The sequence below is a fragment of the Triticum aestivum genome, chromosome 1B, assembly GCF_018294505.1.
Source record: "Triticum aestivum cultivar Chinese Spring chromosome 1B, IWGSC CS RefSeq v2.1, whole genome shotgun sequence".
NCBI lineage: Eukaryota > Viridiplantae > Streptophyta > Magnoliopsida > Poales > Poaceae > Triticum > Triticum aestivum.
Window position 1 is genome coordinate 391,185,200 of NC_057795.1, and position 23,372 is coordinate 391,208,571.

General features: G+C 46.6%; 2 protein-coding genes and 1 pseudogene across 4 annotated transcripts; 2 read left to right on the top strand and 1 right to left on the bottom strand.

Annotated features, from left to right (window-relative positions):
• The first annotated feature begins 3,183 nt into the window (after positions 1–3,183).
• LOC123126509 (CBL-interacting serine/threonine-protein kinase 21-like) lies at positions 3,184–7,195 on the top strand (annotated as a pseudogene).
• A 1,407-nt stretch (positions 7,196–8,602) lies between these two features.
• On the top strand, positions 8,603–11,471 carry LOC123126525 (cytochrome P450 85A1). 3 transcript variants are annotated; one of them, XM_044546715.1, is made up of 8 exons: positions 8,603–9,441; positions 9,639–9,822; positions 9,917–9,996; positions 10,083–10,245; positions 10,319–10,425; positions 10,651–10,769; positions 10,854–11,003; positions 11,196–11,471. In XM_044546715.1, the coding sequence occupies exons 1-7, from the start codon at positions 8,698–8,700 to the stop codon at positions 10,963–10,965; spliced, it is 1,509 nt and encodes a 502-aa protein (XP_044402650.1). In that variant the 5' UTR covers positions 8,603–8,697; the 3' UTR covers positions 10,966–11,003; positions 11,196–11,471. The 3 variants fall into 3 exon arrangements, 2 of the variants coding, with proteins under 2 accessions (XP_044402650.1, XP_044402649.1); XR_006461777.1 differs by having other exon boundaries at positions 8,605–9,441; positions 10,854–11,029; XM_044546714.1 differs by having other exon boundaries at positions 8,607–9,441; positions 10,854–11,471.
• Positions 11,472–14,560: 3,089 nt separating this feature from the next.
• LOC123126557 (D-xylose-proton symporter-like 2) lies at positions 14,561–18,576 on the bottom strand. Its single transcript, XM_044546716.1, has 14 exons — positions 18,316–18,576; positions 18,053–18,168; positions 17,726–17,804; positions 17,587–17,646; positions 17,409–17,475; positions 17,188–17,312; positions 17,000–17,101; positions 16,551–16,919; positions 16,328–16,375; positions 16,072–16,134; positions 15,689–15,769; positions 15,286–15,384; positions 14,956–15,093; positions 14,561–14,830 (listed from the first exon to the last, which is right to left on the bottom strand). The coding sequence occupies exons 1-14, from the start codon at positions 18,325–18,327 to the stop codon at positions 14,702–14,704; spliced, it is 1,488 nt and encodes a 495-aa protein (XP_044402651.1). The 5' UTR covers positions 18,328–18,576; the 3' UTR covers positions 14,561–14,701.
• Between the last annotated feature and the right edge of the window lie 4,796 nt (positions 18,577–23,372).

Genomic DNA, 23,372 nt, shown 5'->3' on the forward strand with positions numbered 1-23,372 from the left:
TAATAAATGATAATAAGTCCTATGACATGTGGTGTCAACATCCAACTCCCATAGCCCATCCCTAAATCTTGTATTCCCTGAACTGGCCAGAGCTCATATGCTCACACCCGCTTTGTCGCCCCCTACATCATATATGTCTCCTCGAAAAGATGAAATCTTGAATTCTCATCATCGAAAACTCCTGTCCATCTCTTGATCCAGCGATCCCCAATTCCCACAGCCGTCTCCCACTGCGTCGAGATTCCACCAACCGTTGCTAATACTCGCTTGATTCCTCCAAGAGGCCACCCACCGGAGGAGGCTGCATCGGTGCTATACTACTCGCTTGTCATCACTTGAATTTTAGACTCATTTCTCTATTTTTTATGAATTTAAATACCATATATTGTACCCATTGGATACCCATTGGGTATAGGATACCTGATGGGTATGGGCATGGGTATCGATTTATACCCATGGGTATTGTAGTGGGTGGGTATAGAAGATTTCTACGGGTATGGGTTTGGGCAGAAGGAGGTTGTACCCGCCCATACCCTACCCATTGCCATCCCTATTCTGGGTGATGGTCGAGCGGATCCAATCTCCCTGGATCCAGCCTTGCGGCAGGCCGGACCGCGATGAGGATCCGCCCCGACTAGTCGCTCTCCCCTTCGCCTTCACCGTCGCCTTCTTCGCCCGCTCCAAAGCCGTCGTCTTTTCCTTCACCATCGTCGCTGGCGAGGCGCGCAAGGAGCAACGGGGCGGAGGAGGAAGCGAGCGCAGTGGGCAAGCTCGAGGAAGAGGGAGAGGGGATTGAGGGCGCACTTTTCGAAAAAACCCCGTCCGGTGCCTTATATGAAGCCTCTCCCGAGTGGCTGACTGATGGGCCCGAACGATCCTGTCAAATCCCGCGACAGGCGCGCGCGCGATACGTGGCGAAAAAGATGGTGCGGGGATCGAGGCGTCTTTGCCTTATCCCATCCGAGTACCGCGGCCTCCTCCGCTTCGCGCGCTCCCCGAAATTCGGATCCCGTCAAATCCGCAGATACCAGAGCAACCTGTCAGACAGCAGATTTCCTCCGTTCCGTCGCCCGAAAAACCTCCAAGTTCGTAAAGTTCACTCGGCAGGCGCAAAGAATAGATCAAGGCGACTGAAATAGAAGTTGACGCCATCACCGAAAAGTCGTTGATCCAGAGTAAGACACTCACGCAACACGAAAAGCAGGTCGGGAGAATTCTCAACTCCTTCCTCACTCAAATCTCGATCTATTTGGGGGCTAATGATGAAGCCATGTACCTAGGGTAGGGTCATGGACCTGTCCAAGGTACCCTCCCCAAGGACATCTCTAGAAGAAGATGTCTTTCAGTCGACCTGGAAGAATTCCACTCGACGGACTTGAAGACAGCTCGACCATGAAGACTCACTCGACCACCAGGAGATCTAGGGTCACTTCGCATCCAAACGGTTTGTTATTAAGTAGTCTTTATGGCCATGATATCACTTTATGTAAGACGTTACCAGTAACGTCTGGTCTTTATGTACATTGAATCCTCCTCTACGTGGGCTGGCTGGGGTCCTGGCGCACTCTATATAAGCCAACCCCCTTCACAGGCAGAAGGGTTCGCACCCCTGTAACTCTCACGCATATAATCCAGTCGACCGCCTCCGGGCACCGAGACGTAGGGTTGTTACTTCCTTCGAGAAGGGCCTGAACTCGTAAAACTCTTGCGTGCACAACTACTCCATTGTTAGGATCTTGCCTCTCCCTTAGTACCCCTACACTATTGTCAGACTTAGAACCACGACAGGCGTGGCAAAGCGGGCCTGCCCCATGCTCTAGTACACATACACAAGTGAACGAGACGGTCGACCTAAAAGACGCCTCACGAGGGGGCTCTGCATGCTAACGCTGCCCACATGTCATGAACCTCCAGAGCCACCAAGGCAATGAGGGACAGGATAACACGATCGGGCAGCGAGGAGGCGGCTAGGCAGGCAACGGGAGGAATCGTGAATGGATTAGGCGACGCGAACGTCACGCACGTGAGGCTGTGGATGGTCTCATTTGGATACTCCAGCAGGAAGCTTAGTTAGGGCCGAACTGGGCCATGGCCCGACTAAGTTGTTTGCACTCTCTACTTTACCTGTGCTTTGGAGCCTAGACCACATCATCTGCAGTTCTCTTCTTTGTCTCAAAAAAAAATCTGCAGTTCTCTTCTTTGACTGGTCAGCTCAGATTTTTCTCTGAAGCTCCGTACTCCAGCATCATTTCAAAGAGTCCTGGCCCCAATAGTTGGAGTTTTGTTGTAAATAAAAAAACAAGACATGTGATTGGCTGGAGACGTTGGCAGGAAGTATCAAAGGAAGGCTGAAGCTCGCTCACCTTGTCCTTCCTCACATCTCGATTTCATAGCTAGTCGCCCGAGGATCACTTCGCCGATCCGTTGATAAAGTGTCCTCCCTGGTGGTGTGTATGTACGCATGCATCTGTTGTTTGTAGCTTATTAATCGTCTCAGGCGTATTTTTATTTGGGATGAAAAGGGGGGACGAACTGAACCATGCCCGGCCCCTACCGCATCATCATAATTTCATCCTTCAGTTTCTGTGCTATCCTCAAATCGACTTTCCATGATGTCCCGGGGAGCCCCGCTTGCTAGTGGATACATGCGGCTGCGCGGCCGGCGGTGGGCAGTGGATTGGCGGCCGTAAATGCTGTTGGCTCGCTTGCGGGTGCGGCAGCCTCTGACTAGGGCTAGGTGAGAGCGCGCGCAGTGGAACTGGATCTTGCGGCTCAACGGCTGCAGTACTAGCTAGACTTGGCCTAGCTATATCGGGCGCACACGCCCGGTCGAGGAATCAACGGACGGCGTGGCTGGCGCCTGGCGGTGCCACCGGGAAGAGGGCTGGGTTCGCCGCCGTTTACTTCATGTTTTCATAGTGAGTTGATGAATAGCAGTAATGTGACCTTGCTTTTTTTTTTTTTGAGGATCCTTGCTTTTGTTCTTAGCACGATTAGCTAGTTGCATGACCCTGTAGTACTCCCTCCATCCCAAAATAAATGTCTTATTTTAATACAATTGTACTAAAGTTGAGACACTTATTTTGCGACAGAGGGAGTGCTAGCTAGCCTCACAAATAGCATTAATTTCTCTTAATTCAGGAGTGTTGTACTCATTTCATTGTATACTTGCAGTGATTGCAAATGGACCACGAAGCCAGCAGTAATAGACACGGCATCCTGGAGAGGATGCTGCTCGATGAAAGCGCAGAGCCCACGGACCTGCCGTTATCACTTTTGGAGGACATCACGGATCGTTTCTCCCTGATCAGGAAATTGGCAGCGGTGGATTCGCCGTGGTTTACAAGGTACCACGCCTTTAATCAGCTTCTTTTCTCAAACTGCCTCTCAAAACTAATAATCGGCATAATCTAAAAACTACACTACATAGTTAGCATTTGTTGCTATACTACATAGATAGCATTTGTTGTGGAACATGACAGATATCAGCCGAGTTTGGTATGTTGTAGCAATGTAATACTTTGTGCTATCTTTGCTTCATGAATTCGGCAGAACGCCGGCTTATAAAATTCTTGCAACATCTGCATAAAACTCCTTTTTTTGGCATCAGTTCGTAAAGCCCTATTTTTCATGAAGCAGAACGCTTGTTCATAAAACTCTGTCATATGTATTAAACTATTCTCTCTTTTTTTCCTATGAGGAGGCGCCAAATTGGGATTTGGTGGGACATAAGACTTTCATTTGTACTTCAGATTATCGCTACGATCACGGCAATTTGTTAATTAACTGTTTTATTGATTAATGAAAATGGATAGTATTTTGTCTTGTTAAAGGAATACTCTTTTCTTTTTAATGAATTCGGCAAACTAAACTATATATGCACACTACAATCACATCACGAGGCACACTCAAGCCGAGGATATTGACAATATGGTTCGCAACCACAGGGAATGATCGGAAAACGGACGGTTGCTGTAAAGAAGCTGTCAAACACAGTTGATATTACTGAGAGTAAATTCCACAGAGAGGTTAAATGCTTAATGAAGACCAAGCACAAGAACATAGTACGTTTTCTGGGGTATTGTGCTGACACACAAGGAAAAATGGCAGAATATGAGGGGAAGCTTGTCATGGCAGATGTACGAAACTGGTTACTCTGTTTTGAGTTTGTACCCAAAGGGAGTCTTGAGAAGCATATGTCTGGTAGCATCATAATCTATTTCTTCCATATTTATTTACTCTATTACATTTTTTCCGTCAATCTAAACTAATTCATAAAATACAAAATCCGTCTCTTTCGTGTACAGATGCATCTTGCGGACTTGAATGGAGAGAGCGCTATCGAATAATTAGGGGAATATGTGAAGGCTTACATTACCTTCATGAGAAGCGCATTCTTCATTTGGACCTTAAGCCTGCTAATGTCCTGCTTGAGATTGGCATGGTACCCAAAATTGCTGATTTTGGTCTCTCGCGGTGTTTTGATGAAGGGCAAACCCGAGCTGTTACTCAACATCTGTGTGGATCTCAGTAAGCCAGCATGTTGGAAGCTCTTCATTTTGGTTATTTGGGACTTCACGTTTTGTTTGGGCATTCATTGATCAAACTTTATATGATCTTCCCTAGGGGGTACTTGGCTCCAGAAATCTATAGAGGGCACATCGCATTCGCGTCAGACATATATAGTCTTGGTGTTATAATCATGGAGATACTGACAGGAGCAAAGGGATATTTTGAAGAGGAGAAAGTAAGAACAATTTAAGCATTTTCTTTATTGAAAGGGATTTTCTCCCTTGATTTCATTGAAGAAACCAAAGTAGTTTTTTACAGCCAAAACGATCCTCCACCAACAGAACAAACCAAGTAGGTAAATGGCACCTAAGCTACCAAACAGCAGCTAGAAAGGAACCTATGCTGCAAGCTGGAGACAAATAAGGAGAAACCAGGCAAGGTAGAAAAACAGAGGAGATAACACTCAGACTAAGGTTCTGAAGAACAGCACTCAACAATTGTGTTGTACTAAGCACAACAGGTGGATTTTAGTTGTGCATGGCAATAAATCAATATGCGGAATCAAAGTTCATCCTTCGTCAATTTATATGTGAAAAGTTTATTGCTCTTAAGTCATACTATTACATAACTAAAGCTATGGAAAAGACATCGAGAAGAAAGAGGGATTTATATATTTCTTGGATCAAAATACAGGTAATAAACCTAGGAGTAAAGTTATGATAATTTATTTCGGAAGTTATCTAGAATTGCTGCTAGCTATCATGTGTCGAGGTATTTGACCTATTTATATACATATGCAATCTAATTAGGTATAGTTATGATGATTTAATGTTCTATCATTCTTATGTGTCCGTTCAGGTCCATTTTATAAAAAAAAGATCACCACATTAACAACCATATGTTTTGCTTTTTGTGATGTTATTTTAAGCATATTTTTCTTTTTTGGTTGACCACCTTGTGCAAGTATGTAAAACAGATAGTAACTCATGATTGCTACTTTGTAGGTAGTTGAAAGTTGGATGAATCGACTGGATCAGGCACCAGAGGGGCACACACAGTTAGAACAAGTAAGAGTATGCACTAAGATCGGGATAGAGTGCATGGACTTGGACCCAAAGAAGAGACCAGCTGTGCAGCACATAATTGATAGGCTTGATAAAACAGCAAGAGCTGACTATTCATGCCAAACTGGCATGAGCAGTTCACTAGCCGAGCTGCAGCCAAGCTTACTCGAGGAACAGTCTGGGAAAATAATTGGAAAGCTTGTAGCTGAGAGCCTTATAAAGGATATCAATGAACGCCCAGAAACGGAAGATCACTGCCAGCAGGGTCAAGAAAATGCAGATCAATGGTCATTACGGGAAGCACAAGATACGGAGCGAAAGGTTAACCGACCAGGAACAAGCATTTTCGGCTCTAAATCTAGCTTCTTGGAGAAGCTAAAAAACTTGAATATCTTTAGCAGGAAAGCACGCAGGAATTTCGTGAGGAATGGTGGCTCACACCTACAGAATGTCAGGGGCCTAACGATTTTCACAAAGGCGGAAATACAGAAAATCACAAAAAACAATTCAGAGTTTCTTGGTACCGGAAGATTTTGTAAAGCCTACAAAGGAACTCTTCCTGACAATACCATGGTGGCAGTTAAGACCTTTATCACGCTAAGCAATAATAGTCTGAGGCGGGAGTTTGAGGTGATAATAGAAGTCCATAAAGAACTGATCCACAAGAACATCCTCAAGCTCTATGGTTGCTGCCCTGGGATGGATGTTCCAACGTTAGTATTTGAATTTGCTGCTAATGGGAGCCTCGAGAGCATTGTCCATGGCAGTAAACAAAAACTTCCTTTAGACTTGCGCATTGACATTGCAATTGGGTTTGCAGAAGGCTTAAGATACATGCACTCCTACGCAAATTGTCCCATGCGACATGGTGATGTCAGACCGAACAACATATTTCTCGATGACAAGTTGACACCAAAAATTGGAAACTTTGGGCTTTCGAGGCTTTATAGTTTAGAGGAGATGAGGCTACAGGCCTCTGAATCAAGTGATACACGCAACCAATTGATGCTGCATAATATGGGTTACATGGACCGAAAGTTCATGCAAGATGGACATGTAACATTAAAGAGTGAGGTCTACAGCTTTGGAGCTATTCTCTTGGAACTCATTACCAGGAAGAAGAACATATTTGATGAAAACCGCATCCTCGTCGATGAGTACCGCAAAGTTTATGAGAGAGAAAAGAGTGGACGAGCAATGTTTGACAAGGAGATTGCAACTGAAGACAATATGTTCGCCCTGGAAGAAATTGGCAAGGTTGTAATTGAGTGCCTGAAAGAAGACAGTAAGGAACGACCAGATATGACGGAGGTGACGGAACTACTTGTGATGATCAGGAGAGAGAGGAGGCTCGTTAAGGCACGCAATAAGGCGATTACTACTAGTGTTCCATATGCATAGTGGGTGACCACATTGTTCAACCAAATGAACTAAAAAGAATTAAAGTCAGGGTACCAAGGCCAATTGCATTCGTACGTGGATTGTGTACACGCCGTCACAAACACAAAAGGACTTGAGAATTTATTTTATTTTCTGTTCTTTTTTGAAAAAGAGGCTGAAACCCCCGCCCTCTGCATCATGTGGTGCACACCGCCATAGGGATGAACTTGAGATATTATCTGTTCAGGAAAAATGTCCAACTTGGATAACCAATGAGCATTAGAAATTGCGCATTGCGCAACAGCACCTGCACGTTCCCGAACAGACCTCGCACGTGCAGATAACCCGTGCACTCAGGCCTGGATTACGCACTGAACTCGCCGGCATATGTCTTTGTGCTGAAAATATTCCACGCACATTTAACACTCACGATTCCAAGGGCAAGGGGAACGCCACATATCATGCGTGCATTCGTAGTGGAAGCAAAAAAGAAAAGCTTTTGGTGACAATCGTACCACCCGGATCTATGGTGACTTTGATCCCCCTCCTTTTCTCCACCCTTGAAGAAATTCCACGCTCGGATTCTTTTCTCGAATAAGAATAATTCTTTATGCTCTGAATAACACGGGCTCGAACGGAGGAGCGTGGCCAATATGCAAAAATTCGGGAATTTCAGATATCCTTTCAGATTTTTCAAAGTTCACTTAATTTTAACTAATTTTGATTAAATTTAATTTTGTTTTGAATCGTTTTTATCTGGCTCGAAATTCCGGGGTTTAAAGTATACCCACCAAAATATAATCAAAAAATCTATTGAAATTACTCTGCATGATAGCTCATTAATCAGATGAACCTTGAATCTGGTCATCATCAATCAAATATACTCCCTCCGTTCCTAAACATAAGACCTTTTAGATATTTCAATTTCTTATATTTAGGAACTGAGGGAGTAGAAAAGAGAGCAGTAATCTCCTCCGTGTCTACTTTTCTTCGTCAGCTCCAGTACACTAGTAGCTGCTCTCTCTCTCTATCTATCTATCTCTTTGCGGGAAAGGAACTTTCATTAATCAAACCAAGTGGTTACTTTCACCAGTAGCTACTCTAGCAAAGGTAGGTTAATCACACGAATGCGATGGTGAACACGAATGATATGATGATGCATGATCGAAGGCCATATGCGGCCCATAGATATGCGGGCGACAAGTCATCACTGGTTAAGTTAGTGGGAAATTGGCTGGGTTCCTCTTCCTCGAGATACTCCTCGACTAGACCAGAATATGCGGCCGTTGAGTCAATGGGAAAACACACAACTCAACTAATAAAGCTGACTGAACTTTGGTTCGTGCTGGTTGGTCATGTCTGCCTGCCTGCCTGCCTGCCCTGGAAGCTAAGATCATGACGACACACAGCACTCGCCATGCAAATGGAATGAAACCCGGCATTTCGTCAACTACCCATTTGCATGAACAGCGAGATGATGATACTCATCTTGAAACGCGAGCGAGGTGAGGCCGAGGACGGCGGGAAAAGATGCGATCGATGCAACTAGCGCAAGTGCGGTTGGAATCCATCAGATCAGGTATCCTTCCAGGATCCATCGCCATGATTGATCTGGAGAATGGTTGCACCCGACCGACTCGGTCATATATGGCGCGCGTGCATGCTTGCTTAGATATGCGTGCGTGCCAGCGCCAGTGTGAAATCACATTAGTAGTCACTAGCTCGCGAGCGCCGGCCGGAGATGATGTCGACGATGGCGGAGCTGGCATGGCGCTTTGCGGCCGCACACGTCCTGCTGTTGCCCGCGGCCGTCGGCGGCATCGCCTACCTCCTCCTCCGCGCTCTACGTGCTTCACAACTCCGGCAGGATTGCAGGAGCCCGCCGCCGGGAGGCATCGGCGGCTGGTGCCGGGGCGCGGTCGGGGCGGAGACGCTGTCCTTCCTGGCCGACAACAGCAGCGGCAGGGGCTTCTACCACTTCGTCCACGCCCGCGCGCTCCGGTACGGCGCCTGCTTCCGCACCGTGCTCTTCGGCCGCACCCACGTCTTCCTCCTCTCCTCCCGCGCGCGCGCCGCCGCCGCCAGCCTCCTGGCCGCCGACCCGCCCCACTTCGCCAAGCGCTACGTGCGCACCGTCGCCGACCTGCTCGGCGAGCACAGCCTCCTCTGCACCTCCCACGGCGCCCACCGCCGCATGCGCCGCGCCGTCGCGGGCCTCTTCGCCTCCGCGCCCACGGCCGCCTTCGCCGCCGCCTTCGACCGCCTGATCACCGCCCGGCTGCTGGCCGACGGCTGCAAGGGCCAGGCCGTCGTGCTGGACGCCGCGCTCGACGTCACCTTCAGGGCCATCTGCGAGATGCTCATCGGGCCACGGGACGACACGCGCGAGCTGGAGCAGCTGCAGAGCGACGTCATGGACGTAACGCAAGCCATGCTCGCGCTGCCAATCAGGCTGCCTCGAACAAGGTTCTACAGAGGCCTACAGGTACCCTTTTTTTCTAATGTTTTTACAGTTTTGCTTTTTTCTTTTTACTTTTTTCGCCACTCGAAACCATCACTGTCCGATCTAGATTGACTAGATACCAAGATTCGCGCAAGTATACATGCTTTTAATTACTACTGTACATCACAAGGGAACGATTTCTAGCTAGATTCTTTGTATCAAATTGTTTTTGATGTCAGGCAAGGAAGAGGATCATGGATGCACTGAGGCAAGAAATATCCACGAGGCGAGAAAATGGCCTGAAACTAGATCACCGGGACGACTTTCTGCAGACCCTTCTTCTCAAGAGCCATATGGATTCACCTGAAGAAGCGCTCACGGATGAACAGATTCTGGATAACATTTTGACACTCATAATTGCAGGTATACATGTATGCAAGTCCTAATTTAGTTCTTAACTACAAAGACTTTAAGTTATTTTAGCTACAAACAAAGCCTTGTTTGTAACTGAGTGCAGGGCAAGTGACAACAGCAACAGCAATTACCTGGATGGTCAAGTACCTGGGCGACAACACAGATCTCCAAGAGAAACTAAGAGTGAGCAAGCTGCATATTTGGCCCATGTATGAAGAATAAATTACTTCATTTCTTGATTGCAATTCTCTCTGTATACGTATATGCAGTCAGTTCAGCTGGATCTGGCATCCAAGCACAATGATGCACCTCTTACCCTACAACATCTGAACACCATGGACTACGCATACAAGACGGTCAAAGAATCCTTGAGGATGGCCACCATAGTTTCTTGGTTTCCAAGGGTGGCACTCAAGGACTGCCAGGTTGCAGGTAACTAAACCTCGCTGATTTATTTTCTTTCTCATTGCTGGAAGCTACCATTAACAGAAACAAGTAACAACAGGATTCCACATTAAGAAGGACTGGCTCGTAAATGTCGATGCGAGATCCATACACTATGATCCAACCATCTATGACAGTCCGACAGTGTTTGATCCTTCCAGGTTCAATGTATGTATTGTTGTAAGCCTGAAGAAATTATACTCCCTCCGATCCATAATACTTGTCGTTCAAACGGATGTATCTAGACGTATTTCAGTGCTAGATACATCATAGACGTATTTCAGTGCTAGATACATCGGTTTGAGCGACAACTAATATGAATCGGAGGGAGAGGGAGTACTAGATTTATATAGTTTTGTGATATAGACAGATTGATGGTATTTCTATGGACAGGATGATATGAAGCCATACAGCTTCTTGGCATTTGGAGCAGGCAGCAGAACATGCCTGGGGATGAACCTTGCCAAGATTATGATGCTAATATTCCTTCATCGCCTTGTCACAAATTTCAGGTTTCAACTCTAAAGCCAAGTTTCTTTATTTGATGCAAACAGCTAGAGCTGGAGAATAAAACTAAAAAATTCTGATGTTTTCAGATGGGAAATGGCAGACCACGATACAAGCCTTGAGAAATGGGCAATGTTTCCGAGGCTAAAGAATGGCTGCCCAATTCAGCTCACGCCGATACGCAAGGACAAGATGCACTGATGATGCACATCTAGTAAATCTGTCAGGATATGCATCCAGTTATGAAGCTATGTGATTTTCCTTGGTTGTTACATACTCCAACAGATGAAACAAATTCTTAATTCCTTCTTTTGGATGAGCCAAGATCAAGCCTAGCTAGCTGATAATTTCAAAATAAAGTCAAATAAAAGAAAGGGACAATGAAGTGCTGCTGGTCTTTCTGATATTTTTATTGACATGTATGCATGCAGATGATAACTAGGTGCAAGCAGGGCAAACCCTCAGAAATTTCTTTCAAAGCTGAGATGAATTAAAACCAACAGATCGTCAAAGTCTCAGCCAATGCAGATATGGATCGGACTGAATCATCAATCAATCTGCATACAAGAAATGAACTGACCAAAGCTGGATTCAATCCAGCATAGTTTCCCTCCCCTATTTAAAAAAGGGTCGATGAAGAATGTGTTTGGAATATGCCCAAGATGCTACCCATGTTCAATGATTTATTTAGTAATGTACTTGAACAATCATGGGCAAGTATGTGACTTGCTTATGAAAGTCCATATTCGTCTGTCTAATAAATATTCTAAATAACGACTAAAGAATGAATATTCCAAATAAGTCCCTAGTCTGAACTCATATGACGATTCAAATTAATTGACCAGCATACATATTGATTAATGATCATGTTTCAGAGGTCATTGAAATACAGATGTCTAACTGTTATGGTGCTGCTAGAAGGAGGGCGCGAGAGGGCCAGCCGGGGGCCTTTCTGCCCACGGCCAGGCAAGAGGGAAGGGATTTCCTTCTTAATTCTTGCTTGATTAGATTGATACATCTCCTCTCTTTATATAGAGAGGTTTACTTGACTCCCAAGCAAGGCTTACTTGACCCTTAAGCAAGCGACCCTTATCTCTAATTAACTCTAAGACTAATGGGTCCATTAAGCCCATTACGTACTCTAACACTACACCCCACCTAAACATGCAGCTTGTCCTCGAGCTGCAACCTAACCAACTTATAACCATGACTCGACGCAATACAAACCTAACACCTAAAAACAAGCCTTTTACATCTCGGCTTATTTTATTATTCTCAACCTAAAATGGACTGGGACGCTTTATTTTGGACCCCTTAACAAAAAGTGGACACCATCCGCACGTCGGACGTGCACGTGTACAGCCACCTGGATCCCATGGACACCACCTGGACAAAAGGAGTGCATGTGTATGACCACCTGAAAGTGGTCGCAAGAGTGACCAGCAAAGGCGCCCTCGCGGCGGTCGGTGGCGGAATGCAGTGGTGCTACGCGGTGCGCTGCTGTCGGTGACATCATGCCTTCTCCCTGCCGGACGGCTGTTGGTTTGCACCGCACAGGGAAGAGTGGAGGGCTTGCGATGGAGAATGACAAGGAGGGGTGCGCCCCCCCAACCGCCGATGTCGCAGACTTTGAGGTCGCTGCCCGCGGGGAAAACAGCATGCCCCCGCCCGTGGGGGAAACCGCATGCCCAAGATCCCCGACGCAGCGGATGAGGTCGGGGTCCTTTGCGCAGCAAAGGGCAACTTGGAGGAGCGGCAGCTGCAGACCACGCATCTCCCGCACACACCGACGCGCTAGGAGGCCGCGCGCAGCAGCCTGCAGCCTCACCGCCGCCGACATGTGGCGGGTAGCAATCCAAGACGGAAGCGGTGACGGCGACGGCGGGGACAGGACTTGGTGAAGTGGGACTCCCGCCGGTGCGGTCGATGCGGGGCCGGAGCTGACAGGCGGTGGCTGCTGCAGCTGCAGCGATTGCTGCGGTGGCGCACCGGGCAACGGCAGCGGCTGCTGCGGCGAAGCGCCGGGCGCGGCGGAGGCCGCCAGGAGCAGCGGGTACCACTGCAGCCAGGGCTGGGCAGTGGTGGCGATGGATGGCAGCTGCAGTGGCCCGATGAGCGCGGCGAAGGCCGCCTGGTGCGGCGGCTGCCACGGCAGCCACAGCGGCGCGGGGGCGGCGATGGGTGCTGGAGGCGTGGCGAGAGCCGGCGCCGGCCACTGCGGCCACTGCGGGGTAGCGGCGGGCGGCGGCAGCAGCTGCAGCTGGGGCTGCAGTGTCCCAGCGAACGCCGCGGAGGCCCCTGGATGCGGCGAGTACCACGGCAGGGCCGGCGGCCCGGTGGCGGCGGTCGGCGGCGGCCCGGTGGCGGCGGTCGGCGGCGGCCCGTAGGGGCTGGCCAGGTACAGTCGGATCCCCTGGACGGCTGTGACGAGGTCGTTGAGGACCCCGGTAATCTCCTCCGGGGTGTAGGCGGCGGCCGGTGGTGCGGTGGAGGGCGTCGGCATCTGGGCGGTGGCGGCGCCGGAGGATGCGACCAACGGCATGGACGAGGAGGGCAGCGGCGCGGTGTAGATGGCCAGCGGCGCGGTGGTGACGGTCGGCAGCGGAAGCGACGGGGCGGGCGGCGGCGAAGACATGATCGGAACTGAGCTACCTGATACCAAATTGTTATGGTGTTGGTAGAAGGAGGGCGCGAGAGGGCCGGCCGGGGGTCTTTCTGCCCACGGCCGGGCAAGAGGGAAGGGATTTCCTTCTTAATTCTTGCTTGATTAGATTGATACATCTCCTCTCTTTATATAAAGAGGTTTACTTGACTCCCAAGCAAGGCTTACTTGACCCCTAAGCAAGCGACCCTTATCTCTAATTAACTCTAAGACTAATGGGCCCATTAGGCCCATTACGTACTCTTAACACTCCAAATTGTTATGGTGCTGCTAGAAAGAGGGCGCGAGAGGGCCGGCCGGGGGCCTTTCTGCCCACGGCCGGGCAAGAGGGAAGGGATTTCCTTCTTAATTCTTGCTTGATTAGATTGATACATCTCCTCTCTTTATATAGAGAGGTTTACTTGACTCCCAAGCAAGGCTTACTTGACTCCTAAGCAAGCGACCTTATCTCTAATTAACTCTAAGACTAATGGGCCCATTAGGACCATTACGTACTCTAACACTAACCAATTGTATGGGCACATCTGCACATGCTAGGGAACATGGGATTGTTAGACAATGCAAGTACATTGTATCTTATATAATTGTTACTCATAGGTCGTGTACAATATGTATTAGTCTCCATAGATTTTAAATTGTCATGTGTATTTGAGTTGTGTAATGGCTACTCAATAATTGGGCAGATTAAAAAGTTAGCCTAGTTAAGGATATTCCTGTCAGATAATCAAAAAAAGGCCGAGCTTATTTCTACCAAAAAAAGAAGGTCGAACTGATTCCTGATTTTATATACTTCCTACTGTGTTTCGCCAGAGATGTTTCTCAGGCAATACCATTTTTTTTCTGAAATTTCATCTAACTCATGGGTGTTGGTACAGAACTTTTTTGGTATGCCCTCGAACAATATTTTGCTTGAGAGTATCTTTCCAATAGAACCTCATTTTTCACGTATATCACAAACTTGGTAGGTTTTTTTATGTGCTTAAACAGCTTTTTGCTGGATGTCATTATCTAAATTTTCATCGATTCTGTGTGTTTGCACACGTTTTGATTTCAGTTTTTTCCATTGAGACATCATTTTCTAGATTTCACAGATTCTGCCCTTCGACAGTTTTTCCCTCATGAAGACGCTTCCACTTGGACACCTTCTATTTAGATATATATCTTATTCAGAGAAAAATAAGTAGTTTCTCAATGTAATACTACGCTTACAAAATAGCTGAGTAATAAGAGCAGTAAAGAAGATGCTAACTAAGATGAGACTACAGATAGTTGGATCTACAGTTTGGCTTCGATTTCTTCCAGGGTGAGCCCTTTTGTTTCGGGCACAATGCAGAATATGAATGTGAGAGACGCCACCGCAATCACCCCGAACGAAGCAAAGAGAACCCCAGTGCCAATCAAGTCCTACAGTGCAATGCAGAAAAATGAAAAGATCACTAACTTGATAGTACTAACCTTAAGAAAGGATTAACTTGATAATACACTCCGAGGACCAAGGCAAAACTAAGGAAAGAGCAGCAGGCTTGTACCTCTAGTGGGGAGAAAGCAAAAGTGACAAGCGCGTTGGAGGCGAAGTTCACAAGAACAGCAACACTCAATCCACGGCCACGCAGCTTCAGCGGGAAAACCTCTGAAATCATAAGCCAGCCAATCGGACCAAATGATAACTGCAAAGTAACCACTTCTCATCAGATAGCCAAAGAGCCAAATTTAACTCACAGGTAAAGTTTAACTGCTCAAAGTTTGGTGTAAATGCAAGCCAACTAGTATTTCAGAAAGGCAAGGCCAACTATATTCCTCCCTCGAATCATCTTGTACTATTTTTATGGCAAATAAGGGTAAGCCGACTCTGTAAGTACCTGGTAGCAGCCAACATACAGTAGAAGTGCTATTACAGCCACATAAGGAGCACCCGTAAACAAGGTATAGTATGAAGACAATAAGAATAGGGAGACAGCCTGCACATAACAACCATCAACAGGAGAGTGTGAATAAGTGAGGATACATCTCCATCAAAGTATCGTTTTAAAAAAAAATATCATGCTTCCTAGCCCCTGATAGCCTTCGACATTGGGGTATATTTGAAGTTAACAATACCTTGTTCCACAGAGACACATAGTTATGCATGAAAATATATTATTCAGTTATATGAATATATCATTTCATTACACAGAAATCATTTGAATACTAACTTCAACTTGGTTATGTTTTTGCAGTTCGTCATATTCAAATAAGAAATCTACATGTTGAAGCCAGACTTACAATTCCACTAACACCACCAATTAGTAATGGTCTTCTACCAAGTTTGTCAACCACAAGAACGGCAACTCCAGTCATAATCAGCTACAGAGATGAAACCACAGCATTAGTAATACTTTCTTGTTTTTTAACACAAATACAGACATATGCAATTTAACAGAAAATCATACTAGTTTTCTTATGCACTTATCAGCATTGCATCAAATCTTACATATATTGGGCTGGATTCAACTAAAAATAGTATGGAACCACCGTGTGTATGTTGAATTTTTCTCAAGGCATTCATAATTTGTACGTGTGAAACCTCTGAACCATCTTAAAGTGGGCAGATATCACTGCTGGTTATTATAAGTCTAAAATAAACTTGTGCAAAAATTGGCACCTACCTTCAGCACGCCAAGAAGAATTGATACACGAGTGGCATCAGATGCTCCAGAGAATCCAGCACTCTGTGTGCAAATAATGATAGCTGTCAATAACACAGCAAGAAAAGCAAAGAATTGATGGTGTTTGAAGGCAAGGACATGCCAATCCAACTAGCCCTGCAAGATTGACCCCCACCCCTATACTGGAAATGGTAATCTTAACACCAGATAATGGCATACTTGAGTTGAATAATTTCATAGGCAGAATTATTAGTACCTGAAAAATTGTCGCAGCATAATATAGCACACTTGGTTGACCAGTGACCTGGCAAATACATAGAGGAGGAGAAGAATAAACACCGCATAAAGATCAACCTGATATTATTCGAACTGAAAAGATCAACCGGATATTATTTGAACTGAAAAGATCAACATGATATCATGGAGAATGTACGAACAGAACTCTAGGACAGGTCAACAAAAAAGATTAAAGAGGGTACCTGCTGAAAGAACACCAAACCACATCCAATTATCATTGCTTTGAGACACTTTCCTTGAAAGATCTCACTGAATCCTGCTTTTTTCTCTTCACCAACGTATGACAGTTCTTCCAGAATCAAATTAACCTGCTCCGAAACCAAATCAGGTGACGCTTGACCCCTCAATCGACATAAGCAACGTGTAGCATTTTCTTTTGTCTCCCGCAGATCTCCTTTTCCTTGTGTGGCACATAACAGAAGCCACCTAGGTGAACAAGGTAACCAGCACATTCCGATGCCCATAATGACACATATCGGAGCACTGGCGGCATACATGTAGCGCCAACCAGAAATCACTTCAACAAAGAGATTGCCTACTATATAACCAAGCTGCAGAAGGAAATGGAAATAAGTAGGCTGGAAGATAAGTGGGCGGAAAAGGGGAAAAGATGTATCTACTATGAACTTACAAGCATCCCAAGAACAATAAAGAACTCCTTGAGAGAAATGAGCATGCCTCTAATCTGACTTGGAGCAGTCTCAGCAATATACATGGGAGCAGCGTGCATAGCCTAATGAAAGCGACTCACATAAGCCTCATATAGAAATGTATGTATGTGTCCTTATCCAATTCAAGTATGACATTAAGTATTGTTACCAATCCAATTCCTATGCCATATAAAAAGCGACCAACCACCATGATAAGGAAGTTAGGAGCCACTGCTGTGAGAAGAGCTCCAATCAAATACATGATAGAAGAAACAACAAGCTCTCTGCGCCTTCCTGTGGTAAGCAATTAGGCAACGATCATATCAGAACAACAGATAGACTGCACAGCATACCATGGAGTAGAGCACGAGGACAGCAGAACATGCGTACCTAGAAAATCCGCAATGGTGAATGCCGTGGCGGATCCGATCAAAGCACCGTAGAGTGAGCCGCTGACCTGCATCGCAAACAATGGAATGACAAGGCACACCGCAGATTAAAATGAGGCCAAACGTGGTGATGGCATAATTACAGAAGATTGGTCTGATGTTTAAGAGTAGAGCATTACCACGAGGCCAGTTTGCACTGATGACAGGTCGTACCATGCTGTACCACTGGATGTGGGGGACTGCAATCGATGCACAGAAGATAATTATGACCAACTGTAAACTGCTGTGGTGTTGGAGAGAGTGGTGAGGAAGTGGTACCTTGAGCGATATGGTGGCACCAGATGTTGCCCCGATGTCATAGCCATAGAGAAGCCCACCCAGAGCTGGGAAGAAGAAGCTGCAGACGGTACAACGAAGCATTCAGATAAGCGATATGTTTTGTACTCTGTACTAGTACAGCTCTAAATGAGTTGATGGTTTTCAGTGTTGAATGAATGAAAAGCCTGAAGCGTGATTTGGGTGCTCCCAAGCAGCAGCAGCATGGGTGGTGGCAGTACAGCAGTAAGTTTAAAAAAAAAAACTGAATCTAGCAATGAACGATGAGTTAAGCTAGCGGTAGAGAGGAGGAGAGGGGGAGGGGCGTACGGGAGGATTGCGGCGGAGACGGAGTAGGCCTCGCAGGCGGCGGGCAGCAAGGGCCTGGCGGCGTCGCGGTCGTCGGGCGGCGGGGAAGAGACGTGGATCTCCACATCCCTCTCGCCCTGCACCAGAAATTCGAACCGGCCGAGCCGATGAAATCGATCAGCCGACAAAAGGTCCTACTGGCGGGCGACGTGCCAGGGGCAGGCAGGGGAGTAGCTAAATGGAAATTGGTGGGGTGAGGAAGAAGAGCAGTAGTAGCAACGAACCTTGGACGCCATTAATGTCGATCCTCGATACTGCGCTGTTCTGTTCCGTGCTAGAAGTAGTTAGTACTAGCGCGCTGTGCTGAAGAAAGACCCGGAGAGGAAGAGGGTTTGGTACCAAACCAACCAACCGGCTAGGCTAGCACGAGGAAGGCGAGGTTGAGTTCCGTACACGAGGACTTAACCATAACCAAGTGGGAGGACTTGGCCCCTGGAGGAGTCACGTCGTCGTCCACGCCTGCTCTTTCTCCACGCTTCCGCGACTCTCTCCTTCCCCCCCTCTCTCTGTCTAGGTTTTATTAATTTATTTATCTCCATGGTTTCTTAGCTCGATTTTTTATATCTCAGTTTGTTTCTTGTGAACAAGTCATCGCCTTCACTAACAATAATGCACGCGACCGGCTGCATGTACTTGTTGAGGTTATTCTTTTCTTCGCAGAGAGAAGGATAGGCATTGCAATCAAAAAGAGCATCTTAGCCATATTCACACACAAACAATGATACCAAACCCTCCCTCCGAGAATTGTTTGCTCCGGCGGTCCGGCCCCACACACTCCTCCTCTTCCAATTCTTCATTGTCGGCCCCTCCCCTCTCCTCTCCGGCTAGTCGGCGACGATGAGGTGGGTGAGGGGGCCATCCCTCTGTATGTAGGCCAAGATCAACGCAAACACACTAGACTACTGCCTTGGATTGCTAGTTAGGACCAGCGCCGGCTTTTGATTTCAACCTACTTTTTTGCAACCTTTTGGCATGTGTCGGTTCTCGCCTATAGTTGCGTGCTCCTTCTCTCCACCTTGCATTAAGCATGTTCTCCTTCTCTTCGCCTTGTTTCAAGCACATCACAAAGGACAGAGGGATTGCACCATCCGAGCTCCACTGCTTTCTATATTTAAATATTTTGAAATTTGTGTTTTTGAAGTTTCAAAAAATGTGAAATTTTTCCCAGGGATTACACATACCAAATACCCGTGGCAAGTTTTGGTAAAAATCTCGTTTGTTTTGGGCTATAGAAAAAAACAAAATTTTGATTGTATATAGTAGAAGATGGATGCCATTTTTGTCAGAAATTTCTCCTTTTTGTATTTCTCAAAATACAAAGTATTTCTTTTCAGCTTTACCGGGCCTTAGGAATGTGTGTACGTATTCACATATTTGACTTAAGATTCTTTTTTGCAATGGAAGTTTGTTTTTCAAAAAATTCAAATACGAAGGGCAATGGAGCCCGGGAGCTGCAAGCACTTTTCGGTCACAGAGTCAATAAGGTGGTGAGGACGGCTCCATCGGTGGCGCGTGATTTTGGCCCTCGACTTCACTCCTGTTTGTGGTAATATTGGCGGTGAGGTGAGAGCCTTCTCTCTCTTTTTAGTCGCTAAAGAGAAGAACTAGGCGATTCCACCAATTCAGAGGTATCAACGTGTTCCGCATCTAAGGGGAATATTCCCTTAAGATGAACCAACGAATTCCAACCAAACTAGAAAAGGGACGCGGATTTGGTGAACATGGGTGCGCGTGCACCCTTTATGGATAGTAATTTCGAAAAAATACTAGAAAAAACAAAAAAAATCTGAATTTATTTTTCTAATATACATAATCAACCGGTCTACTCGCATATGAAGTTTCACAAAGAAATCACATCCGTGGTAATCTGGGCAAAATGACAAATTCAAAGCTATATTAAAAAACATTATTTAATGAATATATGGTCGCATTTGTATTTTCTTCACTAAAAATACCATGGGTGTCTATACATCATGAAACTTCACACGTGAGTAGAATGATCGACTAAGTTTCATACCACGAAATTTCAGAATTTTTTTAATTTTTTTAATTTTGTTTTATGAATTTACAATTCACGTGGGTGAGCGCGCACCCATGTCCACCTTTGTATTTTTGCTAGAAAAGATGCATTTTTATTTGATTTGGGTTACTGGTTGGGGCGGGCTCAGGCTTGGGGGTTGAGCTTTTTAATGTCCGGTCAGAAAAGCCCGGCCCAAGAAATGTCCAGGCCTATAGAGTAGTTGTTCGAGGCACAGCAACAAAAAGATCCTAAAAGAATGGATATTATAGGCAGGCCCCCCGGGTCTTCATTGCCCATCTTCTTTTTTATCATCGCGGCAACCTGTTTTAGGGTGTGTTTGATTTAGAAATACAGTGGGATGGAATGGGTCGGTCTTGGACTCATGTCCCATCCCTACTAAATGAGAAAATTTCACTCTAGGTTACATAACTTGCGTCGGGTGACACCAGGGACGGATTCAAGGGGGGGCAAGGGGGGGCGAGACCCCCCCCCCCCCTAACGATCGCGTCGCCTCGTTCAGAGCGATAAGTTTTTCCCTATTTTTTCTCCTACCCAACTGCTCGTCGCTTCCTTGCCCCCCCCCCCCCCCCCCCGCCTGTAGCTGTGTCGTTCGTAAAGCCTTAGGATGTAAACAATTACCTACCAGCCCAAAAGAACAAAGCATCACGCAGCCCATCATAGGTGAGAAAGGGTCCGATTAGCAGGGCACGCAGCCATGCGCCCACGCACACACAGGTCGTGCTATCGCCTCGTTTCCCAGCCGCCTGCTATCGCCTATGGGATCTTTACACGACTCCACATAGCTATCAAGAGAAGCAGAGAAGCGACGGCCGTTGGCGAGCGCCGATCCGCAGGCTATTTGCCGGTAGCCGGTAGGCCAGCCCCGAGGATTAGCCACGATAAAATGAGGAAAAAGGTACTTTATTTTGATTGATAGATTCATGCCTTGATTAGATTAGTCCGCGCTTTTTAGAACCATATAAACATATAGTTGGAAAAACTACAAACATCGGGGAGGAGCTAGCGACAAAGTTTAGCTTGAAGAAATAATTGATACCTTCGATACCCATGCTCGTAAACCCGACTTCGAATTAATACATATGTAATTTTACTTTTTATCTTAGATCAACAGACATGCATTTTACCCCACAAAAAAATACTACTATTTAGATCTCATGATATTTAGTACTGTATGTGTTAATGTATCCTATGATTTCCATCCTTCTGGTTCGTGCCCCCCCCCCCCCTATCACAATTTTCTGGCTCCGTCCCTGGGTGACACTTTAGGACCACTACTTTAAAATACCCGAACTACGGTCCAAATACTTGCACTAGGGGTTCACTTTGGTCCGTATGTACGATTTCGTCTATGTATTTGCTGACTTGGCTGAGTCAGCGCCCGCCAGCTCAGCTTTGACCGCCACCTGGTCGAGCTAGGGTCAATAGTAGTCCATACGGGGGTTTTTGCAAAACGACATGACCATAAATCGCAGCCACCTGGTCGGACCGCACCAGCTTGCTGTCTGTCTGTTGGGGAACATAGTAATTTCAAAAAAATTCCTACGCACACGCAAGATCATGGTGATGCATAGCAACGAGAGGGGAGAGTGTGTTCACGTACCCTCGTAGACCGAAAGCGGAAGCGTTAGAACAACGCGGTTGATGTAGTCGTACGTCTTCACGGCCCGACCGATCAAGCACCGAAACTATAGCACCTCCGAGTTCTAGCACACATTCAGCTCGATGACGTCCCTCGAACTCCGATCCAGCCGAGTGTCGAGGGAGAGTTCCGTCAGCACGACGGCGTGGTGACGATCTTGATGTTATACTGTCGCAGGGCTTCGCCTAAGCACCGCTACAGTATTATCGAGGAGGACTATGGTGGAGGGGGGCACCGCACACGGCTAAGAGATCAATGATCAATTGTTGTGTCTAGAGGTGCCCCCCTGCCCCTGTATATAAAGGAGCAAGGGGGAGGGGGCGCCGGCCAGGGAGGAGGCGCGCCAAGGGGAGTCCTACTCCCACCGGGAGTAGGACTCCCCCCTTTCCTTGTCCAAGTAGGAGAGGGGGAAGGAAGGGAGAGAGGGAAGGAAGGAAAGGGGGGGCGCCGCCCCCCTACTTGTCCAATTCGGACTAGAGGGGGAGGGGGCGCGCAGCCTGCCCTGGCTGCCCCGCCTCTTCTCCACTTTGGGCCCAAGTGGCCCATTAACCCCCCAGGGGGTTTCGCTAACCCCCCGGTACTCCGGTATATATCTGATAACCTCCGAAACTTATTCCGGTGTCCGAATATAGTCGTCCAATATACCAATCTTTATGTCTCGGCCATTTCGAGACTCCTCGTCATGTCCGTAATCACATTCGTGACTCCGAACAAACTTCGGTACATCAAAACTCATAAACTCATAATATAACTGTCATCGAAACTTTAAGCATGCGGACCCTACGAGTTCGAGAACTATGTAGACATGACCGAGAACCGTTCCCGGTCAATAACCAATAGTGGAACCTGGATGCTCATATTGGCTCCTACATATTCTACGAAGATCTTTATCGGTCAAACCGCATAACAACATACGTTGTTCCCTTTGTCATTGGTATGTTACTTGCCCGAGATTTGATCGTCGGTATCTCAATACCTAGTTCAATCTCGTTACCGGCAAGTCTCTTTACTCGTTATGTAATACATCATCTCGTAACTAACTCATTAGTCACATTGCTTGCAAGGCTTATAGTGATGTGTATTACCGAGAGGGCCCAGAGATACCTCTCCGATAATCGGAGTGACAAATCCTAATCTCGAAATACGCCAACCCAACAAGTACCTTCGGAGACACCTGTAGAGCACCTTTACCCAGTTACGTTGTGACGTTTGGTAGCACACAAAGTGTTCCTCTAGTAAACGGGAGTTGCATAGCGATTATCACAAAGGTCACTCCATTTGGTATGATTACTGTGACATAGATAACTAGACACCTAATGTTGTTGCCAGTCTAGTGGAGGAAATTGGATATGAGTTTGAGGGCAGGATCAGGGCTTATTGGTGTGTTCCTGGGTTGACAGTCTACAAGAATGGATTAAGAGAGATTAAGTTAGGGGACAACACTATGACAGAAAACATAAAGGATTGTGCTCTGAATGGCAACCACTTCCAACAGATTTTCCTTGATCATGATGAGAGCATGAGATCATTTATTTCTTATGTTCCTATTCACTCTAATGATGAGGATCCCAGGTTCAGTGGCATTAGGCCCAATAAGGAGA

Coding starts and splice junctions, on each gene's coding strand:
- LOC123126525 (XM_044546715.1), top strand. CDS start 8,698: ATGATGTCGACGATGGCGGAGCTGGCATGGCGCTTTGCGGCCGCACAC. Junction 9,823..9,916: donor TTTGACACTCATAATTGCAG/GTATACATGTAT, acceptor AACTGAGTGCAG/GGCAAGTGACAACAGCAACA. Junction 9,997..10,082: donor ATCTCCAAGAGAAACTAAGA/GTGAGCAAGCTG, acceptor ACGTATATGCAG/TCAGTTCAGCTGGATCTGGC.
- LOC123126557 (XM_044546716.1), bottom strand. Junction 17,313..17,408: donor CACCATTGCGGATTTTCTAG/GTACGCATGTTC, acceptor TGCTTACCACAG/GAAGGCGCAGAGAGCTTGTT. Junction 16,920..16,999: donor TTATTGTTCTTGGGATGCTT/GTAAGTTCATAG, acceptor TTCCTTCTGCAG/CTTGGTTATATAGTAGGCAA.